The sequence below is a fragment of the Nycticebus coucang genome, chromosome 7 (genome assembly GCF_027406575.1).
Source record: "Nycticebus coucang isolate mNycCou1 chromosome 7, mNycCou1.pri, whole genome shotgun sequence".
Taxonomy (NCBI): domain Eukaryota; kingdom Metazoa; phylum Chordata; class Mammalia; order Primates; family Lorisidae; genus Nycticebus; species Nycticebus coucang.
In genome coordinates this window covers 75,379,720-75,402,262 of record NC_069786.1, presented here as the reverse complement: position 1 = coordinate 75,402,262, position 22,543 = coordinate 75,379,720, and the positions used below count along the sequence as shown (strand labels likewise).

At 40.9% G+C, this 22,543-nt stretch overlaps 1 protein-coding gene across 1 annotated transcript in view; it reads left to right on the top strand.

Annotated features, from left to right (window-relative positions):
* TTN (titin) overlaps positions 1-22,543 on the top strand; it is a 281,643-nt gene that overhangs the window by 79,270 nt on the left and 179,830 nt on the right. Inside the window, 37 exon segments of the mRNA XM_053597943.1 lie at positions 58-336; positions 442-720; positions 833-1,111; positions 1,209-1,496; positions 1,735-2,013; positions 2,237-2,518; positions 3,698-3,976; positions 4,090-4,371; positions 5,436-5,714; positions 5,829-6,116; positions 6,256-6,534; positions 6,627-6,905; positions 7,024-7,302; positions 7,421-7,708; positions 7,830-8,117; positions 8,469-8,750; positions 8,912-9,190; positions 9,312-9,593; positions 9,747-10,025; positions 10,119-10,406; positions 10,589-10,867; positions 10,962-11,240; positions 11,335-11,613; positions 11,752-12,039; positions 12,183-12,470; positions 13,777-14,058; positions 14,285-14,563; positions 14,971-15,252; positions 15,369-15,647; positions 16,342-16,629; positions 16,740-17,018; positions 17,133-17,411; positions 17,497-17,775; positions 18,521-18,808; positions 18,951-19,238; positions 19,693-19,983; positions 21,851-22,138. Of these exon segments, the coding sequence (XP_053453918.1) occupies positions 58-336; positions 442-720; positions 833-1,111; positions 1,209-1,496; positions 1,735-2,013; positions 2,237-2,518; positions 3,698-3,976; positions 4,090-4,371; positions 5,436-5,714; positions 5,829-6,116; positions 6,256-6,534; positions 6,627-6,905; positions 7,024-7,302; positions 7,421-7,708; positions 7,830-8,117; positions 8,469-8,750; positions 8,912-9,190; positions 9,312-9,593; positions 9,747-10,025; positions 10,119-10,406; positions 10,589-10,867; positions 10,962-11,240; positions 11,335-11,613; positions 11,752-12,039; positions 12,183-12,470; positions 13,777-14,058; positions 14,285-14,563; positions 14,971-15,252; positions 15,369-15,647; positions 16,342-16,629; positions 16,740-17,018; positions 17,133-17,411; positions 17,497-17,775; positions 18,521-18,808; positions 18,951-19,238; positions 19,693-19,983; positions 21,851-22,138 (10,452 nt within the window).

Genomic DNA, 22,543 nt, shown 5'->3' with positions numbered 1-22,543 from the left:
GGAGCCTGGGGTCTTCCCTGGAGTAAGCTGCTCTCTGTCTTCCTTTTGAATCTTTAGAGCCTCCGAGCTTTATCAGGGAGCTGAAGCCCGTGGAGGTGGTGAGAGAGAGTGATGTGGAGCTGGAGTGTGAAGTGACAGGAACACCTCCTTTTGAAGTCACTTGGATGAAGAATAACAAGGAAATTCGAAGCAGCAAAAAATACACACTGACTGACAGAGTGTCCATGTTTACCCTCCACATATCCAAGTGCGACCCGTCAGATGCCGGGGAGTACCAGTGCGTGATAGCCAATGAGGGCGGCAGCTGCTCGTGCAGTGCCCGGGTGGCTCTGAAAGGTCAGCAGGCTACCACATACAATTCTGTCATGCTCTTTAACTTTATGGCTAGAAGTGTGAGTTAAAATATATCTTTTCTTTTCACACTATCTCATTGAATCCCAGAACCACCATCGTTCATTAAGAAGATAGAAAACACCACTGCGGTTTTGAAAAGTTCTGCCACCTTTCAGAGTACTGTGGCAGGCTCTCCCCCCATTTCTATAACCTGGCTGAAGGATGATGAGATTCTGGATGAAGATGATAATGTTCACATTTCGTTTATAAACAACGTGGCCACCCTGCAAATCAGAAGTGTGGATAACAGGCACAGTGGAAGATACACGTGCCAAGCCAAGAATGAGTCAGGAGTTGAGAGGTGTTATGCTTACCTCTTAGTTCAAGGTTTGTAAGCTGTCCTCTTTCAAAGCTAGTCTATGGAAACAACCTCATCAGCACACCTGATATCTAGCGGAGTTATCAACATAACCCATCCATATTCTTATTCCTGCTGCAGAACCTGCTCAAATCGTAGACAAGGCTAAATCAGTGGATGTTACTGAGAAAGACCCAGTGACCTTGGAATGTGTTGTGGCTGGAACACCAGAACTCAAAGTGAAATGGCTTAAAGATGGGAAACAAATTGTACCCAGCAGATATTTTTCTATGAGTTTTGAAAACAATGTGGCCAGCTTTAGGATTCAGTCAGTAATGAAGCAAGACAGCGGTCAATATACTTTCAAGGTGGAAAATGACTTTGGAAGCAGTAGCTGTGATGCCTACCTGAGAGTGATAGGTTGGTAGCTTTGCCCCAGTCCACTTCTGTCATTTATATTATGGCCTTTGTAATGACAACAGATTAATGGCTGTGTTTTGCTGTTTGCATTGGACAGATCAAAATATTCCACCATCATTCACCAAAAAATTAACCAAAATGGACAAGGTTGTAGGCTCTTCCATTCATATGGAGTGCAAGGTTTCTGGCTCCCTTCCTATTAGTGCTCAGTGGTTTAAGGATGGAAAAGAAATATCTACAAGCGCCAAGTACAGACTTGTATGTCATGAGAACACTGTGTCACTGGAAGTTAACAACCTAGAATTAGAAGATACTGCAAATTACACATGCAAAGTGTCAAATGTAGCAGGAGATGATGCATGCAGCGGCATCTTAACAGTGAAAGGTCAGAATTGCTTTACCTCTTCTCGAGTCTTTTCTGTGAATGCTTTAAAAGTGTATCACTCTTCCCCTTCTATCTTTTAAAGCTAAAATCTCAATGACTCTGTTTCTTTAGGCACAGAGTTCAAGAAATAGTCAACCATTACTTCTTTTCAAGAGTATTTTTTTATATGTCCACTAAACTACCAAAATAATTCAACTATAAGGAATTGAATTAAATCTCTCTCTCTTAAAACCTATAGAACCACCTAGCTTCCTCGTGAAACCTGAGCGACACCAAGCCATCCCTGATTCCACGGTGGAGTTTAAGGCCGTACTGAAAGGAACACCACCATTTAAAATAAAATGGTTTAAGGATGATGTGGAACTGGTCTCTGGACCTAAATGTTTCATCGGCTTGGAAGGGTCAACGAGCTTCTTAAATCTCTACTCAGTGGATGCTTCTAAGACTGGACAGTATACCTGCCAAGTTACCAATGATGTTGGTAGCGACTCTTGTACTACAACATTGCTCGTGACAGGTGTGCACGTTTGATTGTTTTCTGTTTCTGTCTGACCTGTGGCTCTGGTTCTTTCTGTGCTGTCACAATGCACCTAGTGAATCAAGAAAGTACCCTTCTTTCTAACACAGTAGACTCTATTTGCTTGACATGGCTCCTGTTCTTCTCTTTCCTACACACTACCTAGTTCAACTCTGTCATTCATTTCTATTCACTCATAATCTTCTCTTTCCTGACTCTCTAGAACCACCAAAGTTTGTAAAGAAATTAGAAGCATCCAAAATTGTGAAAGCCGGGGACTCTTCACGACTTGAATGCAAGATAACTGGCTCCCCGGAAATCAAAGTTGTTTGGTACAGAAATGAGCATGCAATTGCAGCCAGTGATAAATACAGAATGACTTTCATTGACTCAGTAGCTGTCCTACAGATGAACAATCTGGGTACCGAGGACAGTGGAGATTTCATTTGTGAGGCTCAGAATCCTGCTGGCAGCACAAGCTGCAGTACCAAGGTTATGGTAAAAGGTAGAAATCTTGTTTTTATGATCTTATTAACTGAAACCCATCTTCCTCTCTCCTAGGTATCACAGATCCTTATTCTTTTAATTTCATTTTAGTTTTCATTTGAGATCATATAATATTTTCCCAAACTAATATTAGTTCCCTTTTTAGATGTTTGTTCCTTCTTAAGTTCTACTCACATGTCGCTAGGCATTCTGGGGTTTTGCTGTTGTTGTTGCTGTTATTCCAATGCCATCGTTTCAACCACCTTAACACGCTGGCCAAACATCACAAGCGAGGTTCCAAACATTCACCCCCAAAATAAAGTAGTCATTTCTAAATTAATCTTTTGTCTTTAACCAACTTATATATACATTATCATGGGCGGCGCCTGTGGCTCAAAGGAATAGGGTGCCGGTCCCATATGCTGGAGGTGCCGGGTTCAAACCCAGCCCCAGCCAAAAACTGCAAAAAAAAAAAAAAAAATACGTTATCATCCTCACTATAATCTACATCATTACCAACAAGGAATATTTACTACATATATGCAAGGTACAAACAATACTGGTTTTAACCTTGTATTCAAAACGGGACAATTATATTCCTTCCTCTCTCTCAAGAATCAGTTTCTACCTTTTAAAAATTATGTGACTATGCCTTGGTACAAATAGTACTTATATTTTCTGCTGCCATTTTCCACTGTTTTCTGTCACAGACCCCAAGCCTGTCATGTCCTAAGGCAATTATTGCCATAAGCATTTGCTAAAGTAAAAGACTTAGATCACAGAAGTTGCCACAACTTCCAAATATCTCAGGTTTAGAACATATATCAAAAAGTCATCCCAGAAGTCAGAATTTCACACTTTACACAAATCATATTTATTCATGTACTTATTTGTTTATAATTTTTGTATCAACCAGTCTAAGATAAACTGTAGACAGAAGGCTGAACTGCTTAATCATGGCATTTGGGATCTGTCTGTGTTCTCTACCCATGTACGTGACTATCTTGTAAAAGTTAATGTCCTCTCTGAGGCTCTTATTCCTTGACAGTGATAGTGCTACTTCGCTATTATTGTGTCTTAAACCTTTCTTCCAATTTAAAAACAAAGAAATAAAACAAAGACCTTTCATCCTATAAAATGAAATAGCCCAATTTGTGGGAAATAGCCCAATTCATCAGAAATTCTTGTTTTTTGACAGAACCACCTGTTTTTAGCAGCTACCCTCCTGTAGTAGAAACCCTTAAAAATACTGAAGTTAGTCTTGAATGTGAACTTTCGGGAACAGCCCCATTTGAGGTGGTGTGGTACAAAGACAAGCGGCAACTCCGAAGCAGCAAGAAATACAAGATCGCAACCAAAGACTTCCACGCAAGCATTCACATTCTCCACGTTGAGAGTTCAGACATCGGTGAATACCACTGCAAAGCACAGAACGAGGTGGGGAGTGATACTTGCATTTGTGCTGTGAAACTAAAAGGTAAGCATATTTCCCACAGAAATGTCAGGAATGTGCAAAATGCTCCATTTCTTTGTATCTGCCATTGTCTGGGCAACCTTTTCAAAAATCTCCATCTGTCCTTTCCTGTTCAGAACCACCAAGATTTATCTCCAAACTGAACAGCCTGACGGTTGTAGCTGGTGAACCTGCTGAGTTACAAGCTTCCATAGAAGGCGCCCAGCCTATTTTTGTCCAGTGGCTTAAAGAGAAGGAAGAAGTGATTAGAGAAAGTGAAAACGTCAGAATTACATTTGTGGACAATGTTGCAACCCTTCAGTTTGCAAAAGCAGAACCAGCTAATGCTGGAAAGTACATCTGCCAAATCAAGAATGACGGGGGCGCGAGGGAGAACATGGCCACGCTGACTGTGTTAGGTTGGTACAATAGGCCCCTAGTAGCAAGTGCCAAATGCTGGAATGAATTCCTAAGAGTTACTGGCAGACTCTCTTTTTCTGAATTTCTTCTAGAACTTTACCTGTCCTCACCTATTTGTAAAGTTGAGGGGAAAGCCCTAATAGATCTTTCAAATACTCTCTTCTGATTCCATGACTCTAACAAAAATTAACACTACTTTTCTTGATCAAGTAACAGATGTAATCTCGACCATTTTTTCTTAAAGCATGAAATAACAAGGAAGCCCCGCATGTGTTTCAAAGAAATTTTATTTCCAAAATCTAGCTGTGAAAGTTGTCAAGCACTCCAAAGGTCAACATATGACGAGAAAGACTTACATTTCTGTCTCTAGATATATTACATGTCAATTTAGAAGTTGTTTGAATAACCAGTTTTGAAAAGTTGTCTTGAGTGTCTTAAAGTAGAGAAAAAATATCAAAATTCATAATAACACGAAGCCTTTGCTCTAAAGAGGTTCAAGTGCAAATCAACACACATTGTTTAGTATACACTTTCTGAATTGTTTTGGAGTGGACTAGTGCATAATTACATATATATGTACATATATATATAGAGAGAGAGACAGTGTCTCACCCTGTCACCTTGAATATAATGCCATGGCATCATCATAGCTCACAGCAACCTCAATCTCTTGGGCTAGAGCGATCCTCTTGCCTCAGCCTCCCAAGTAGCTGGGACTACAGGTGCCCACCATGACCCCTGGGTATTTTTTCTGTTTTTTAGTAGGGACAGGGTCTCGATCTTGCTCAGGCTGGTCTCAAACTCCTGAGCTCAGGCAATCTACCCACCGCAGCCTCTCAGAGTGCCATGATTATAGGCGTGAGCACCACACCTAGCCTTTGCATATTTATTAATAATAATTGCTGTAATTTTATGACTGCTCATAACTGTGGAATCACATTTTAAAGTAGAGAGAGAGTGCAAGAAGTAACCACCCGTGGGAGAAGCAGTTTTCGTGAACTTGATAGTAGAGACGCAGTGAAGGTCTCAGACCTTGACACCTGGATATCGTGTTTTATTTCAGAGCCTGCAATCATTGTCGAGAAGGCAGGACCGATGACAGTGACGGTAGGAGAAACATGCACTCTGGAGTGTAAGGTGGCTGGAACTCCAGAACTCTCGGTTGAATGGTACAAAGATGGAAAGCTGTTGACAAGCAGCCAAAAACACAAGTTTAGCTTCTACAACAAAGTCTCTTCCTTAAAGATTCTCTCCATGGACAGGCAAGATGCAGGCACATACACTTTCCAGGTTCAAAATAACGTTGGGAAGAGCAGCTGCACGGCTGTCGTGGAAGTTTCAGGTCGGTGCTGGTCTTCTCCTCTGGTTGCTTACACACATTCCTTTAGCGTTTCCTTCTTTCAAGTCTCTTCAGTCCTTCCAAATCATGACGAGTCTCTTGCTTTTCCTCATACAGACCGCATGGTTCCTCCCTCTTTCACAAGAAGACTGAAAAATACTAGTGGGGTACTGGGTGCCTCTTGCATCTTGGAGTGCAAAGTAGCTGGGTCGTCGCCTATCTCTGTCGCCTGGTTTCATGAGAAAACGAAGATTGTTAGTGGAGCAAAGTACCAAACCATGTTTTCAGACAATGTCTGCGCATTGCAGCTGAATTCTCTGGATTTATCAGATATGGGAACTTACACATGCGTGGCGGCTAATGTTGCTGGGTCTGATGAATGCCGTGCAGTATTAACCGTACAAGGTCAGTATCAGACATTCAAATTCCTCTTTGGGTACACATCTAGGTCGACACCCATTCAAAGTCCTCTTATTTTTGATCCAAAATTGCAAGTAAATTTGAAGCTTAAGGGATCTTTTAATTGTCCTCCATGTCTATGTAGAACCACCCTCTTTTGTGAAAGAACCTGAACCTTTGGAAGTACTACCAGGCAAGAACGTGACCTTCACAAGTGTTATTAGAGGGACCCCTCCGTTCAAGGTCGGCTGGTTCAGAGGTGCCAGGGAACTGGTGAAAGGAGACCGGTGCAACATCTATTTTGAAGACACTGTGGCAGAACTGGAATTATTTAATATTGACATATCTCAGAGTGGGGAATATACCTGTGTGGTCTCTAACGATGCTGGCCAAACATCCTGCACTACCCGCCTCTTTGTAAAAGGTTTGCTCAAGCGCATTCGCTTTTCCGATTTTCTGTCTACTGACACTTTTGTGTTTCTTTGCGATTTACTGCTGTGTTTTGTCACTCACCAGAACCAGCTGCATTTGTGAAGAAATTAAGCGATCACTCTGTAGAACCAGGGAAGTCCATAATTCTGGAGAGCACTTACACTGGAACACTTCCAATTTCTGTCACCTGGAAAAAGGATGGTTCTCATATAACTCCATCTGAAAGACGCAGCATAGTCACGACAGAGAAAACGTGCATCCTGGAAATCCTGAATAGCACAAAAGGAGACGCAGGACGCTATTCCTGCGAGATTGAAAATGAGGCTGGAAGGGATGCTTGCGAGGCTCTGGTGTCTACTTTAGGTGTGTTGTCTTACTCTCTCTTCAGTGATTTGCACTTGTCTAACACGTAGCACGGTGCGTTTGGTTTCTTTGATTTTTCTTTAGCTCCAGTTGCTTATTGTGAGCCTTTCTCCTTCAGAACCACCTTATTTTGTAATGGAACTGGAACCTCTGGAGGCATCAGTGGGAGATTCGGTTTCCTTACAATGCCAAGTTGCTGGAACGCCAGAAATTACAGTGTCTTGGTACAAAGGAGACACCAAATTACGGCCAACTCCTGAATACAGGACCTACTTTACAAACAACGTGGCTACACTTGTTTTCAATAAGGTGAATATCAACGACAGTGGAGAGTACACGTGTCAAGCAGAAAATAGCATAGGAACAGCTTCTTCTAAGACCATCTTCAGAATTCAAGGTGAGGACATTTTATGAACTGAGAAAATTTCTTTTTTCCTTATCTTAACTTCTTTACCTTTGTGGGGTAATTTTCATTTCGTCTCCTAATGCCTTCAGTATTACTTGCCTTCCTACAGAGCGCCAACTCCCACCTTCTTTTGCAAGACAATTAAAGGACATTGAACAAACTGTTGGGTTACCGGTTACACTAACTTGCCGATTAAATGGTTCTGCACCCATCCAAGTGTGCTGGTATAGAGATGGAGTACTTCTAAGAGATGATGAAAATCTACAGACATCGTTTGTAGACAATGTGGCAACCTTAAAAATTTTGCAAACTGACTTGAGTCACTCTGGCCAATACTCTTGCTCAGCTTCCAATCCACTGGGAACGTCATCTTCTAGTGCCAGATTCACTGCAAGAGGTGTGTTCACATGTCAATCTTTCTCCTTGCAAACCATGATTTTTATATCGTTGTCAAAGTAGAAATGGCCAAGGGATAAACAGCAAAACTATACGCGTTGCTTTTTCTTTTCATCTTCCAGAACCTAAGAAATCTCCCTTCTTTGACATCAAGCCCGTATCTATTGATGTCATTGCTGGAGAAAGTGCTGATTTTGAGTGTCACGTTACTGGTGCTCAACCGATGAGAATTACTTGGTCAAAAGATAACAAGGAGATCCGTCCTGGGGGAAACTATACAATCACATGTGTGGGAAACACTCCTCATTTACGAATTCTTAAAGTAGGCAAAGGAGACTCCGGTCAGTATACTTGCCAAGCAACCAACGATGTTGGCAAAGACATGTGCTCAGCTCAACTCAGTGTAAAAGGTATCATTACATGGAATTCACTAGTATTTATTCTTTACCATTTTTGCATAATTGTCTTTAAAAGTTTTCTTAATTTTTAAATGTTTGAGATAAACTAACTGGATTCTATTAGAATTTATATATTAGTGGTGGAGGAAACATTAATCCATGTTCTGTTTCCTTTTTTATCTTCCTTAAGTTAGCATATCTCTAAGTATAATCCTATCAAATATTGTTTAATTTATTCTACCACAGAATTCTCAGAAAGCATATTCTTTACAATAGACCAGTTTAAATATGAACTTGTGAAATCTTTAACCAGAAAAATAAGCTATTTTAACACCTTTCTGACCTTTTCCTTTGGTTTACTAGAACCTCCCAAGTTCGTTAAGAAATTAGAAGCCTCAAAAGTTGCCAAGCAGGGAGAATCCATTCAGCTGGAATGTAAAATAAGTGGCTCCCCCGAAATCAAAGTCTCATGGTTCCGAAATGACAGTGAACTTCATGAAAGTTGGAAATACAACATGTCGTTCATTAATTCTGTGGCATTGTTTACCATCAATGAAGCCAGCGCGGAGGACAGCGGGGACTACATCTGTGAAGCTCACAATGGTGTGGGGGACGCCAGCTGCAGCACAGCACTGACAGTGAAAGGTTAGACACAATGACCCTCATTTCTTAAACTAGTTTTTGTGAACTGTCATTTCTTGGGTCAGCATGTGCTGTCATATGGTCACACCAGTTGTTAATGCTTGTAGGTTTCTATGTAAGCAAATGTCCTCACTGTTTACCTTCTTTTCTTTCTTTTCTGGTAGCACCTCCTGTTTTCATTCAGAAGCCTCCTCCTCTAGGAGCCCTTAAAGGTTCTGATGTGATTCTTCAATGTGAAATTTCGGGAACACCTCCATTTGAAGTCATGTGGGTTAAAGATCGAAAGCAAGTTCGAAGCAGCAAGAAATTTAAAATCACTTCAAAAAACTTTGATACAAGTCTTCATATCCTTAATCTTGAGGCCTCGGATGTTGGGGAATATCACTGCAAAGCTACTAACGAGGTGGGAAGTGACACGTGTGTTTGCACTGTCAAGTTCAAAGGTTTGTATACATGGGCACAAAAATATATACCTCTTCACTCCATCTTTTCTTGTTTGAGTAATAATTTGCGTGTCTATGATTCTCATGCTTTCTCCCTCTAACCACAAATTTCTTTCATTAGAACCTCCACGATTTCTGAAAAAACTAAGTGACACCTCCACCCTCATTGGGGATGCCATTGAGTTACAGACTGTAGTGGAAGGCTTCCAGCCGATTTCTGTCATCTGGCTGAAAGATAAAGGTGACATCATCAGGGAGAGCGAAAACACTAAGATTTCATTCATTGATAACATTGCAACCCTCCAACTCAGGAGTCCAGAAGCATCTGATTCTGGAAAATATGTGTGCCAAATCAAAAATGATGCCGGAATGAGAGAATGCTCAGCAGTCTTGACTGTATTAGGTTAGTAGCAAAGTACAGCCAAGAAAGAAAAAAATCAAGTGAATTAACCCATGATCATTTTCCTGAAGTAATACTCTTATCCAATAAAACAGTGATTGAAGTTTAAGTTGGAAAGGTGACTTTGTTTTCAATACCAAATACTTCTTCTTCTAGAACCAGCCAGAATCATAGAGAAGCCTGAACCCATGACTGTCACTACTGGCAATCCTTTTGCATTGGAGTGTGTGGTGGCTGGAACGCCAGAACTTTCAACCAAGTGGTTCAAAGATGGAAAAGAATTGTCTGCAGATAGAACACACCATATTACATTCATCAATAGAGTGGCTTCCCTTAAAATCCCCTCTGCAGAAATGAGGGACAAAGGCTTATACAGCTTTGAAGTGAAAAACAGTGTTGGCAAAAGTACCTGCTCTGTATCCGTCCACGTTTCCGGTGAGTAGGATGAGATCTTTATAAACATAGAGTTGTATGTGGGGAAAACCATAAAACTTCTCTTTAAATGGAAAACTACCTTTGTCCATGTAGATCGAATCGTGCCTCCTTCCTTCATCCGCAAGCTGAAAGATGCTAAGGCCGTCGTGGGAGGCTCGGTTATCTTGGAGTGCCGAGTCGCTGGCTCAGCCCCAATTTCAGTTGGTTGGTTTCTGGATGGAAATGAGATCGTCAGTGGCCCCACATGTCAGTCTAGCTTTTCAGAAAACGTCTGTACTTTGAACCTGAGCTCACTAGAGCCCTCTGACACAGGCACATACACGTGCGTGGCTGCCAATGTCGCTGGTTCCGAGGAATGCTCAGCGCTTCTGACTGTCCAAGGTCAGTGTGAAGGATAGGGCTGCAGCTTCTCCAAAGCCTCCTCCATCCAACCTCATCACTGTCGTGCCTGGAGTTTCTTTGTCTTCATTTTAGTTTTAATTCCCTTTCTCTTAAGTAGCAAAAGCATTTCTCACTTGCATTTCTTTTCTCTCTTGATCTCCCCTTCCCCTCCGGATAACTAGAACCACCATCTTTTGAACAAATCCCTGATTCTGTGGAAGTTTTGCCTGGAGTGAGCCTCATATTCACTAGTGTCATTAGAGGTACCCCGCCTTTCAAGGTCAAATGGTTTAGAGGCAGCAGGGAACTGGTGCCCGGAGAGTCATGCAACATCTCTCTCGAAGACTTTGTCACGGAACTGGAGTTGTTTGAGGTGCAACCATCACAAAGTGGGGACTATTCTTGCCTCGTTACTAATGATGCTGGAAGTGCTTCCTGTACTACACATCTTTTTGTGAAAGGTTTGCTCTTTTCTCCAATGCATGGACCTTTCAAAATTTTTTCTAAGTCTTCACCGGAAGATGTGAATTGTACCCTCCTGTTTTCTCCTTACAGAACCAGCCACCTTTGTGAAAAGATTGGCTGATTTCAGTGTTGAGACAGGAAACCCCATAGTGCTTGAGGCCACATATACTGGCACACCTCCAATCTCAGTGAGCTGGATGAAGAATGAGTTTCCACTTTCACAGGCTCCCAACTGCAGTATTACAATGACAGAAAAATCCACGATACTGGAAATTCTTGAGAGCACAATAGAGGATTATGCACAATACAGTTGCCTGATAGAAAACGAGGCCGGCCAAGATATCTGTGACGCTGTGGTGTATGTCTTAGGTGTGTTGTCTTTTTATTGCTCTTTTTTCTTTTCTTTAAGACAAATCTTTTATCAGTTAACAAGACTGATTGATTACCATCCTGTGTACCTTAGAACCACCTTACTTTATTGAACCTCTGGAACATGTGGAAGCAGCCATTGGAGAACCTGTAACTTTACGGTGTAAAGTGGATGGAACCCCAGAAATTAGAATTTCCTGGTATAAAGAACACACAAAGCTACGATCAGCTCCTGCATATAAGATGCAATTTAAAAATAATGTTGCCTCCCTAGTAATCAACAAAGTGGATCACAGCGACGTGGGAGAGTACTCGTGCAAGGCGGAGAACAGTGTGGGGGCAGTTGCTTCTTCAGCTGTGCTTGTTATCAAAGGTGACAATAGTTTCATTTAACGAGTCCTACTATGTGTTGACAGATTCATTTTCCTAAAGCCATTGAAATTTTAATAGATTAAAATATATTGTGGACATTCTGTCTTGTAAATTATAATTATCTGTAACTTCTTTGCAGAGCGTAAACTTCCACCTTCCTTTACAAGAAAATTGAAAGATGTTCATGAGACTCTTGGCTTCCCAGTTGCCTTTGAATGTCGAATCAATGGTTCAGAACCTCTTCAAGTGTCTTGGTACAAGGATGGGGTACTTTTAAAAGATGATGCTAATTTACAGACATCTTTTGTTCATAATGTAGCAACTCTTCAGATTTTGCAAACTGACCCCAGCCATGTTGGTCAGTACAATTGTTCAGCTTCTAATCCTCTTGGGACTGCTTCATCCAGTGCCAAGCTTATTCTCTCAGGTGAGTAGAACATTCCGTCACCTTCTCCATTATAAGGGACCTTCACTGCTTCTGGCTACCAAAAGACTGATGCCATTTGGTTTCTGTCCCACGTCTGGGAACAGGAAACCCCAAATCACCATGTTGGTCTTCGTTCTTTTCAGAGCACGAAGTGCCTCCTTTCTTTGATCTAAAGCCTGTACCAGTAGATGTTCCTCTTGGAGAAAGTGGTTCTTTTAAATGTCATGTGACTGGGACTGCACCAATCAAGATCACTTGGGCCAAAGATAACAGAGAAATTCGCTCTGGAGGCAACTACAAGATGACTTTAGTAGAAAATACTGCCACTCTGACAGTTCTCAAAGTAGCTAAAGGTGATGCCGGGCAGTACACATGCTACGCAAGCAATGTCGCTGGAAAAGACTCTTGTTCGGCTCAGCTGGGTGTACAAGGTACTTGTTAGAGAAAAATCACAAGGTCTTGTTAACTTTTCAATACCATAAAATATTGGAAGGCGGGCATACTTGAGAGCCATGTTTAGGACCATGAACTAGTGAATGAAAATGATTCAGTGGATCAAGGGCATTCCAAATGAGACAAGTTTAAAACAATTTCATTTTTTAAAAACTGAGAAAACATGGACCAAAAGTTCATTTTCAAAGACTGAAAATAGAAACCAGAGAGAGAAAGTGAACAAAAACTTTTCACAGAATTTCAAGATCCCAGTTTGAAAGAAGTTATCAGAGGACAAAAGAGGGAAGTTATCTCATATGACTTGTTTTCCATAGTACTCAGTAAATGAATGGGTTTTGTCCCTCTAAAACATAGCAGAGCCCTAAACTATGGAGACCTTTAGGAAGAATTCAGAAGGACAACTTCTTTTCCACTCCTAACCCCACTTTAAATAACAGTGGAAGATGGGGCTTGGGGAGTAAGTATGTTAACATCTGCTAGTATGGAAGGCAACCGTGTGCTCACACCGCTTATTTGTGGCTGCTATTGTCAGAAATGGAATACTCAGTGGCCTCCTGGCCTAACCCAGTAGAGTATTTTTAAGGGTTCTTTGCAGTGGTTGTATATAAATACCTCAAAATTAAAATAGAATGAGATTTAGCAGCTCATCTGCTCTATAACATATAGCTAATCATTTTATATCTCTATGCCTCAATTTTTTGTTTCAATTAATGAAGAAAGCATTGCTCTCACCCACTTCAAAGGGGACTTATGAAGGCTGAATAAATATCTATTTAATGCATATAAGAGAAAATGACACTTTAAAGATATTAAGATATCTACCCCACTTCACTATTCTGGCTCTTCATGCTACATAAGTGATATCTTTCCAGCCTCAGGAAATGGTGCTCTGCTGGTTCACATACGTGAGAGCAATCAAGCTCTCTCATTCCCCGTGAACCTCAGAGGGCTCCACCAATGAATACATGGCACTGTCTCTGATCCTGGCACTAGAGAGGGGATGCTTTTGCTGGGAAGAAGCTTGTACAACAGAGAGTAATATCTTTTCCCCCTTCCTTTAGTGATAATACTTCACGTGGATGTTCACAAGAATAGATGTATTTTATTTTATGAGTTTTCTATATAGGCTTCACTTAACTATTCTTCCTTGAACCACATCACATGAAATTTGTTCTCAGGAGCTAAAGACCTCTCTCTCTGGCAGAGATTCCGTTTCTTACTTCATCTTAAATTAAATGTGTCTTTTCCATCCCTTACCCCATGTTTTTCGTCTTGGTTTCATAGAACCACCAAGGTTCATTAAGAAGCTAGAACCTTCAAGAATTATGAAACAGGATGAATACACAAGATATGAATGCAAAATAGGCGGGTCTCCAGAAATCAAAGTGTTATGGTACAAAGATGAGACTGAAATCCAAGAGAGCAGCAAATTCCGAATGTCATTCACTGATGGGGTGGCAGTGTTGGAAATGCACAGTCTCAGTGTTGAAGACAGTGGAGACTACACATGCGAGGCCCACAACGCAGCGGGCAGTGCAAGCAGCAGCACTTCCCTGAAAGTTAAAGGTCAGCTCTTACTCCATCCTTATGCTTGTCACATTAGCGTCTTCGTCATTGTCCTAATTTCCTGCTTCACTCTCCATCCATGTTGTAAAATTGCCAAAGGACACAAAGAAAAAGTGGAAGTGGTGGTTTTGCACGCATGCTGTCTCTGTTGGAATGGAAATCTGATTCTTACTTTTAACTATATATTTACAGAATGCATCCTAATTTTCCTTTTTTTCCATTTTAGAACCACCCATTTTCCGCAGAAAGCCTCAACCTATTGAGACCCTGAAAGGAGCTGATGTTCACCTTGAATGCGAACTTCAGGGTACTCCCCCGTTTCAAGTTTCTTGGCATAAAGATAAGAGGGAACTTAGGAGTGGCAAGAAGTATAAGATAATGTCTGAGAACCTCCTTACCAGCATCCACATCCTGAATGTCGATGCTGCAGACGTGGGGGCGTATCAGTGCAAGGCCACAAATGATGTGGGAAGCGACACTTGTGTTGGTTCCGTCACCCTGAAAGGTGAGCTGGGCTGCGTCCCTTCTGCTCGCAATTGCCTTTCTAACTAACACTCTGTTCCTGCCTTAGCTCCCCCCAGCCTTTTATCACCAGCAGTCTATTCTACTTTCCCCTGTTTCCCTTCTAAATCCTTTTATGTTTGGTCTGCTTCCCTTTTCTAAATCCTCCTGAACATCCTTTTAGGCAATTTTGCCAGTAGTTTTGATGGGATTTAGAAATCTGGGGAAAAATAAGACGTTCAACTTTTTCTGCTTCATGCAAACTCTAATACATGCCTGTTCCCATCTACCAGAAATGCCTCTTAAATGGAAATAACACACGTCGCTGGATTTATTCCTAGCATTCATGATTCAAGGGAAATACTCTCCATCCCATACATTTTAAAACCCTATTTTTCCTCTTTTTATCAGCACCACCAAGGTTTGTGAAGAAGCTCAGTGACATTTCTACTGTCACGGGTGAAGAAGTAAAGCTCCAGGCTACTACTGAAGGCGCGGAGCCCATGTCAGTGGTGTGGTTCAAAGACAGAGGGGAAGTCGTTAGAGAAAGTGACAACATATGGATTTCTTATTCAGAAAACATTGCAACCCTACAGTTTTTAAGAGCAGAGCCAGCCAATGCTGGAAAGTACACCTGTCAAATCAGAAATGACGCTGGCATGCAGGAGTGCTCCGCCACGGTGTCCATTCTCGGTTAGTACAGAGAGGATGTTATCGTGAATACAAGGCATGCATTTACCAGGATCTGTGTTTTCTTTGGTTTTTCACTTTGATTTTAAAATGTGGATGGCATTTATATCTCATTGCAGAGCCTGCAACAATTGTAGAAAAGCCAGACTCCATCAAAGTCACCACGGGAGACACCTGTACCTTGGAGTGCACAGTGGCTGGCACCCCTGAACTCAGCACTAGGTGGTTCAAGAATGGGAAAGAGCTGACAAGTGACAGCAAATACAAGATAAGCTTCTTTAACAAAGTATCTGGCCTTAAGATCATCAATGCGGCGCCCAGTGACAGTGGAGTATACAGTTTTGAGGTGCAAAACCCTGTCGGCAAAGACAGCTGCACAGCATCCGTGCAGGTTTCAGGTGGGTTGGGTTTGGGGCTTTTCTTTGTCATTATGATGATATGGCTCCTGATTTCCATGTACGGATATGGGAAGCTCCACCTCACATAGCACAGTCTGGATCTGATATCCTCTGAGTTAGCAAATCTAGAAGCAATGTTAGAAGGAAAGCGAGTTCGCAAGTTTTATCTCTTCCTTTTAGAGGAATTTCCGAAAGAGTGATAGGAGTAAAATGTAGTCCCTCAGGAAGGTTCATGTGGCCTTTTGCTATCATTTATGCTGCAATAATTCACCATATAATGATTTACAACAAAGAGGAGCCAAAATCCCTAGCAAGTCGACTATCAGATCCTACCCACTGATTCTCCAAGCTTCTGATTGCAGGAACCCATAGAGAATTCTTTGATCTCTCAAAAAAGAGCCAGATGGATCTAGGGACATTCCACCAAAAAAGAACAAGTCAAATCTATCAAGTATAGAACACAAATGTCTTAACACTGTGATTAAGTAAATGAGATGAAAGCAATGTTAATTAGTAGGATGTAAGCACTCCAATTGGTACAAATCATCAACACATTGAATCCCACAAAGGCATGAATGTATTCATGATCTATGTATATACGACTTGATAAAAAAAAAAAAAAGAAAGAAAATTCTCTCGTCAAGTCATTTTGTAACTGCTTCCCCTCATTTGTTTGCTTTTGTATCATGTGCAGACCGAATTGTTCCTCCTTCTTTCACAAGAAAACTGAAAGACACTAAAGGGCTGTCTGGTTCCTCGGTCGTAATGGAGTGCAAAGTTTATGGATCACCTCCAATCTCTGTCTCCTGGTTCCACGAAGGAAATGAGATCAGCAGTGGAAGGAAATACCAGACCACCCTGACAGATAACACCTGTGCTTTAACTGTGAACATTCTAGAAGAATCGGACGCTGGGGACTACACGTGCATTGCTACTAACGTGGCGGGCTCTGATAGATGCAGTGCTCCTTTGACTGTCAGAGGTCCGCTTAAAACACAGTAAAATAGAACTACATTTCATAATTTACTAAGCATTTGTATCATCACAGTTCACAAATACTAAGAGTCCTCTGGTTTGTGTTTCTGTGTTTAGAACCACCATCTTTTGTTCAGAAGCCTGATCCCATGGATGTTTTAACTGGGACCAATGTAACTTTCACAAGCATCATAAAAGGAACGCCTCCTTTCAGCGTTAGCTGGTTCAAAGGCAGCAGTGAACTAGTACCAGGGGACAGATGTAACGTGTCTTTGGAGGATTCGGTTGCTGAACTGGAGTTGTTTGACGTGGATACATCACAAAGTGGAGAATACACTTGCATAGTTAGTAATGAAGCTGGAAAGGTTTCTTGTACAACACATCTCTATGTAAAAGGTTGGTTTGACTGCCTTCCCGTGCTTATGTGATTGACATTCACATGGTAATTAGATGCAGCTATGTCCATGTGTATACACGTTTGATTTCATACTTTCAATCTGTTTGTTGTAGCTCCAGCCAAATTTGTGAAGAGGCTCAATGATTACAGCATAGAGAAAGGAAAACCCCTTATCCTGGAGGGCACATTCACTGGGACTCCTCCCATTTCGGTTACATGGAAGAAAAATGGCATAAATATATCTCCTTCTCAGAGGTGTAATATAACTACAACCGAGAAGTCGGCAATCCTGGAAATTCCAAGTAGCTCGGTAGAAGATGCAGGACAGTACAACTGCTACATTGAAAATGCTTCTGGAAAAGACTCCTGTTCAGCACAAATACTGATCCTAGGTTTGTCATGGTTGTCCATTCATGGTTTTGTGTCCAATGATTCTGCCATGTTTCCTTCATGACTGATTCTCTCTCTCCGCTGCAGAACCACCATATTTTGTCAAGCAGTTGGAGCCTGTGAAGGTGACCGTTGGAGATTCTGCCTCTTTACAATGCCAAGTCGCGGGAACCCCTGAAATTGGGGTATCCTGGTATAAAGGAGATACAAAATTGAGACCCTCTACTACCTACAAAATGCATTTTAGGAACAATGTGGCTACACTGGTGTTCAACCAGGTTGATGTTAATGACAGTGGAGAGTACATCTGCAGGGCGGAGAACAGCGTGGGCGGAGTCTCTTCATCAACTTTCCTTACCGTTCAAGGTGACTGCCAGATTTGAAAAGTGAACCAATTTGTGTTTCTCTTGGACAAGACTTAAAATATCTAGGGAGGGGTTTCTTTTGGGGAAATCTTTCCAAGTGCTAAATTCCCTGTTAAAGAATTCCATCTGCAGCTAGTGCCTATCCTTTTCTATAGCCTTTACGGAGGGAGATAAGATGACTAAATCTTCAGTCGAAAGGATCAGGCAAATATTTGCCTCTATAATTAAATCTTAAAGGAAAGTAAGGAACCATATATTTTTCAATTCCACCCCATGAATGTCTCATTCACATTTCAAGAAGGGAGTCTTTAAAAGTAAGGAAATCTCCTGTAGTCCCAGCTACTCGGGAGGCTGAGGCAGGAGAATCGCTTAAGCCCAGGAGTTGGAGGTTGCTGTGAGCTGTGTAAGGCCATGGCACTCTACCGAGGGCCATAAAGTGAGACTCTGTCTCTACAAAAAAAAAAAAAAGTAAGAGAGTCTGCTGCTTGTTCAGAAAAGGCCATGAGCCATTCAAGTTCTCTATGGGCTCACAGGTCCCTGCCGGTGCACTAGGGATGTCTCAAAGTGAAAACTTTGCTCCAAAAGTCTACATACCTTTCTTTGTCTTCAAAGTTAATTCAAGAGATGTTAATAACTCCTGATTTTTATGAAAATCATATGTACATATACACATACATCTGTGACGAGAGTATTTAGTAAGTTTAAAATGTCTAGAGGTGCTCATTGCTTTTATCCTGTTCCTACAGAGCAAAAACTTCCACCATCATTTTCTCGCCAATTAAGAGATGTTCAAGAAACGGTTGGATTGCCTGTTGTTTTTGAATGTGCTGTAAATGGATCAGAACCTATCTCAGTGTCCTGGTATAAAGATGGCAGGCCGCTGAAAGACAGCCCGAATGTTCAAACATCATTCTTAGACAACGTAGCCACTCTCAATATTTTTAAAACCGACCAGAGCCTTGCAGGCCAGTATTCTTGCACAGCTTCAAATCCTATAGGCTCTGCCTCTTCCAGTGCCAGGCTCATTCTCACAGGTTTGTGGGTCCTTAAACTTCTATTTCTATAGTTAAATTTTTCTCAGCAAACATGAAATTAGGGAGAAACCATTACAATTTCTATAAACCAGGGTATTCTGGGTGTCAAGCCTGAAATCTTGTCTTTCTGCTCCTCTCTTAGTGGGGAGGAACCCCCCGTTCTTCGACATCCCCCTGGCCCCAGTGGATGCTGTGGTGGGAGATGGTGCCGACTTTGAGTGTCACGTCACGGGAACACAACCCATCAAAGTCACCTGGGCCAAAGACAACAGAGAGATCCGAAGTGGCAGAAACTACCAGATCAGTTATCTGGAAAACACTGCCCACCTGACAATCCTCAGAGTGGACAAAGGAGACTCTGGACAGTACACCTGCTATGCTGTGAATGAAGTAGGAAAGGACTCTTGCACAGCTCAGCTTAATATAAAAGGTATCGTTTGTTTTGCATGTGGTCCAGCAAACTGTAATCACTTTACCATATGCCCTAACGGTGCAGTTTTTATTATGATAAATGAAGCTTAGGACAACATTTTATATAAATGATGTGAAAATGTCTTCAAGGAAATAAATTTCTTTAGAGAAAAAGTGATCTTTTTTAAACTAAGTTTTTTTAAACTTTCACCCCTTCTTTTTAGAAATTTTGGGTTCTATAAATGGTCATAAATTATTCTTATCATCTATCCCATCAGTCAGAGAACCATCTGTAAGTTCCTAAAATTCAAGTTTGTAGAAGGAAGCTTAAATTTTAGGAACTTATGCTGATAATGCTGCATTGAATTGGTTAGCCTTGGTTAATCAAAAACGTGGCTTCTTTTTCTTGAAAATCCTCCTTTTAATAACCTGCTTTCAGATTCCATTTCATACATTCTTGCAATTTTTTACAGAGCGGCTAATCCCACCAAGTTTCACCAAGAAACTCTCAGAGACAGTAGAAGAAACAGAAGGGAATTCTTTCAAACTTGAGGGGCGTGTGGCTGGTTCCCAACCTATCACTGTCGCTTGGTACAAAAATAATGTAGAGATACATCCAACTTCTAACTGTGAGCTAACGTTCAAGAACAACGCACTGACGCTGCAAGTCTGGAAAGCCGGCACAGCCGATGCCGGTCTGTACACGTGCAAAGTGTCCAACGACACGGGCTCTGCCCTGTGCACATCTTCAGTTGTCATCAAAGGTCAGTTGTCTCCACAGCCCCCAGCCCACTGTGTTTTTCTGCTTTATCTGTTCAATAATCATATGCATTTCTCCTGCTATCTTGGTCGAGTTAAGTTAAAACAGATATAAATAGGGCGGCACCTGTGGCTCAGCGGGTAGGGCGCCGGTCCCATATGCCGGAGGTGGCGGGTTCAAACCCAGCCCCGGCCAAAAAAAAAAAAAAACAGATATAAATAGACATTATTTAACTGGCTTACCATCATTCCATATGTGTTTACTAAAAAATGTATATTATAATTTAATTATGTGGCTCCCTAAAGTAGCTGTCATTTAACAAATGCACTAATAATATCTTAGGTTTCTAAATCACATCCCAAATTTTTCTCATGTAGTTAGAAGTCTCAGCCTACTTTGAAGTATGTGCGTTAGAGACGTGCATATTATTATGAAGGACCCTTATGTTGAAAATGTTTTCAATTCTTCATCACTGAATTTTATAACACATGAGTTTTATGACACATGAGATTTACCAATTCCGAAACTTTCTCTTGTCTAAGTACATTTCTAAATGATTATTATTGTTTAATATATATTGCCCAAACCTTTAGGCCTGTAATTGAATTTTAATTTCAGAAATTTGTCCAAAAAAGAAAAAAAGATAGGTGGGGAAATGTTGCATATTATCATGGAAGAGGTATTTAAAAACATAATCGTAGCTTGATATGAAGAAAAAGACTGTTTTTTTAAGGACATCTTCTGTATCTGATCCTCTAACCATAATGCCTTCCAGATAATTATGACATGGCTACATCAAAATCACTTTACAAACTAACCTAGGGCAGCTTGGAATTAATTACAAATTCTGATGATCTGACTGGCCATCTTGGAGTATACAGATAATAAGTTAATATCATTAATAGGTTATATCACTCATAAGTTAATGTCATTGCATTGTCTTAAAATTCAGATTTCATCTCTTATTTAATGGAATTTGATGCATTTAGTTTTAAAACACATTTAGTAAAATGCAAAATGTATATTCAGCAGTGGCTTAGATTCGTGATTTACATTCATGATGGCTTTGCCATTCAGTAGATAAATGCTTTCTATAGACAGAATTCTAAGGCTATTTATAAAATTCAAACAAAAAAGAGTAGGTACAAGTTTTAATCTTTGCCATCACAGAAAAAAAAATCCTTATTCTTCTTAGGTACGTGTTTCAGAGGCATTGAATAAAATCATTACTGACCAGCAAGTTACACACAGCCTTCCTCATCATGTTGGTCATGTCTTCACTGCTGGCGTTGTGCTAAACATTTAGCTTCAACTGCTAATTCTTTGGAGCTAACATTGCTTTTAAGTGCTACTGTCACTAATAATGAGTACTAGAGAAAATCACGTATTAAAACGTAGACTCCTGTATTATTCAATTGTGGCCTTTCTTTCCCAGAGGGTAGCAATCATGGCTGCTCTAGATAAGCAGAATTCCCAAATAAGCCCTTAATTTTTAGAGTTCAGCAAAAATGCAGCTGTGTGCAGGTTTGAGAGAATCAATAGTGTGCTGTGTGGCACGGAAGTATATGGTAACTACCAGTGCAGTGTTGCGGGGCTTAGTCAGGACCCAGATGCTGGGATGATTTGTGAGCAGCATGGCATCTGTTGTTTGCCTGTTTTTAAACCTGTATCATTTTTTAAAATCCAACAAATTTAAACTATTGCCTTTAGAGAGGAATAAACCAGGCACATAATTCGGTTCGACTGGAGCAGCTGGTGTTAACCTGTTAGAGGCAAAACTATTCTGCTCTTGGCTTGCTTGTTTTGTGGAATTTAATACTTTTTTGCATTTATGCTTCTTATGTTTCTCTGAAATATCTCCTCAATTCCAGAACCTAAGAAGCCACCTGTGTTTGACCAGCACCTTACTCCAGTAACAGCGAGTGAAGGAGAGTTTGTGCAGCTCAGCTGCCATGTGCAGGGATCGGAGCCGATTAGGGTCCAGTGGCTGAAGGCTGGCAGGGAGATCAAGCCTTCTGACAGATGCAGCTTCAGCTTCGCTAGTGGGACAGCCGTGCTGGAACTCAAGGATGTGGCTAAAGCAGACTCAGGAGATTATGTGTGTAAAGCTTCAAATGTGGCTGGAAGTGACACTTCCAAATCAAAAGTGACCATAAAAGGTACAGACACCTTAAGAGTATTATGCAGATCAAGGCAACAACCACTTGTATTTATTTGCTTATTACAATGTAAATAAAAATGGAATTAGATTATTGGAAACATTAGTGATGCTCATTTGCAATAAGTAGCCCCCTTGTTATAACCAAAATATTAGCTAATTTAATGGAAATAATTTCAATGTAAATTGTTAAAATTACTCCAGGTTCAGCACCCTGTTTCTTGAATCTCTTTTCGTTATACCCAGAAGGGTGTAATTAGTATACTTCCAAAAATGATGCCATGATAATGTGATATGAGGTCCCCTGATGTCATAGACCTGGAGAAAATTTATAAAATAAGCCAAGTCTAGAAATACAAGATTTAATACTACTCTGATTATAGCTCAATCTTCAATAGCTGTCACT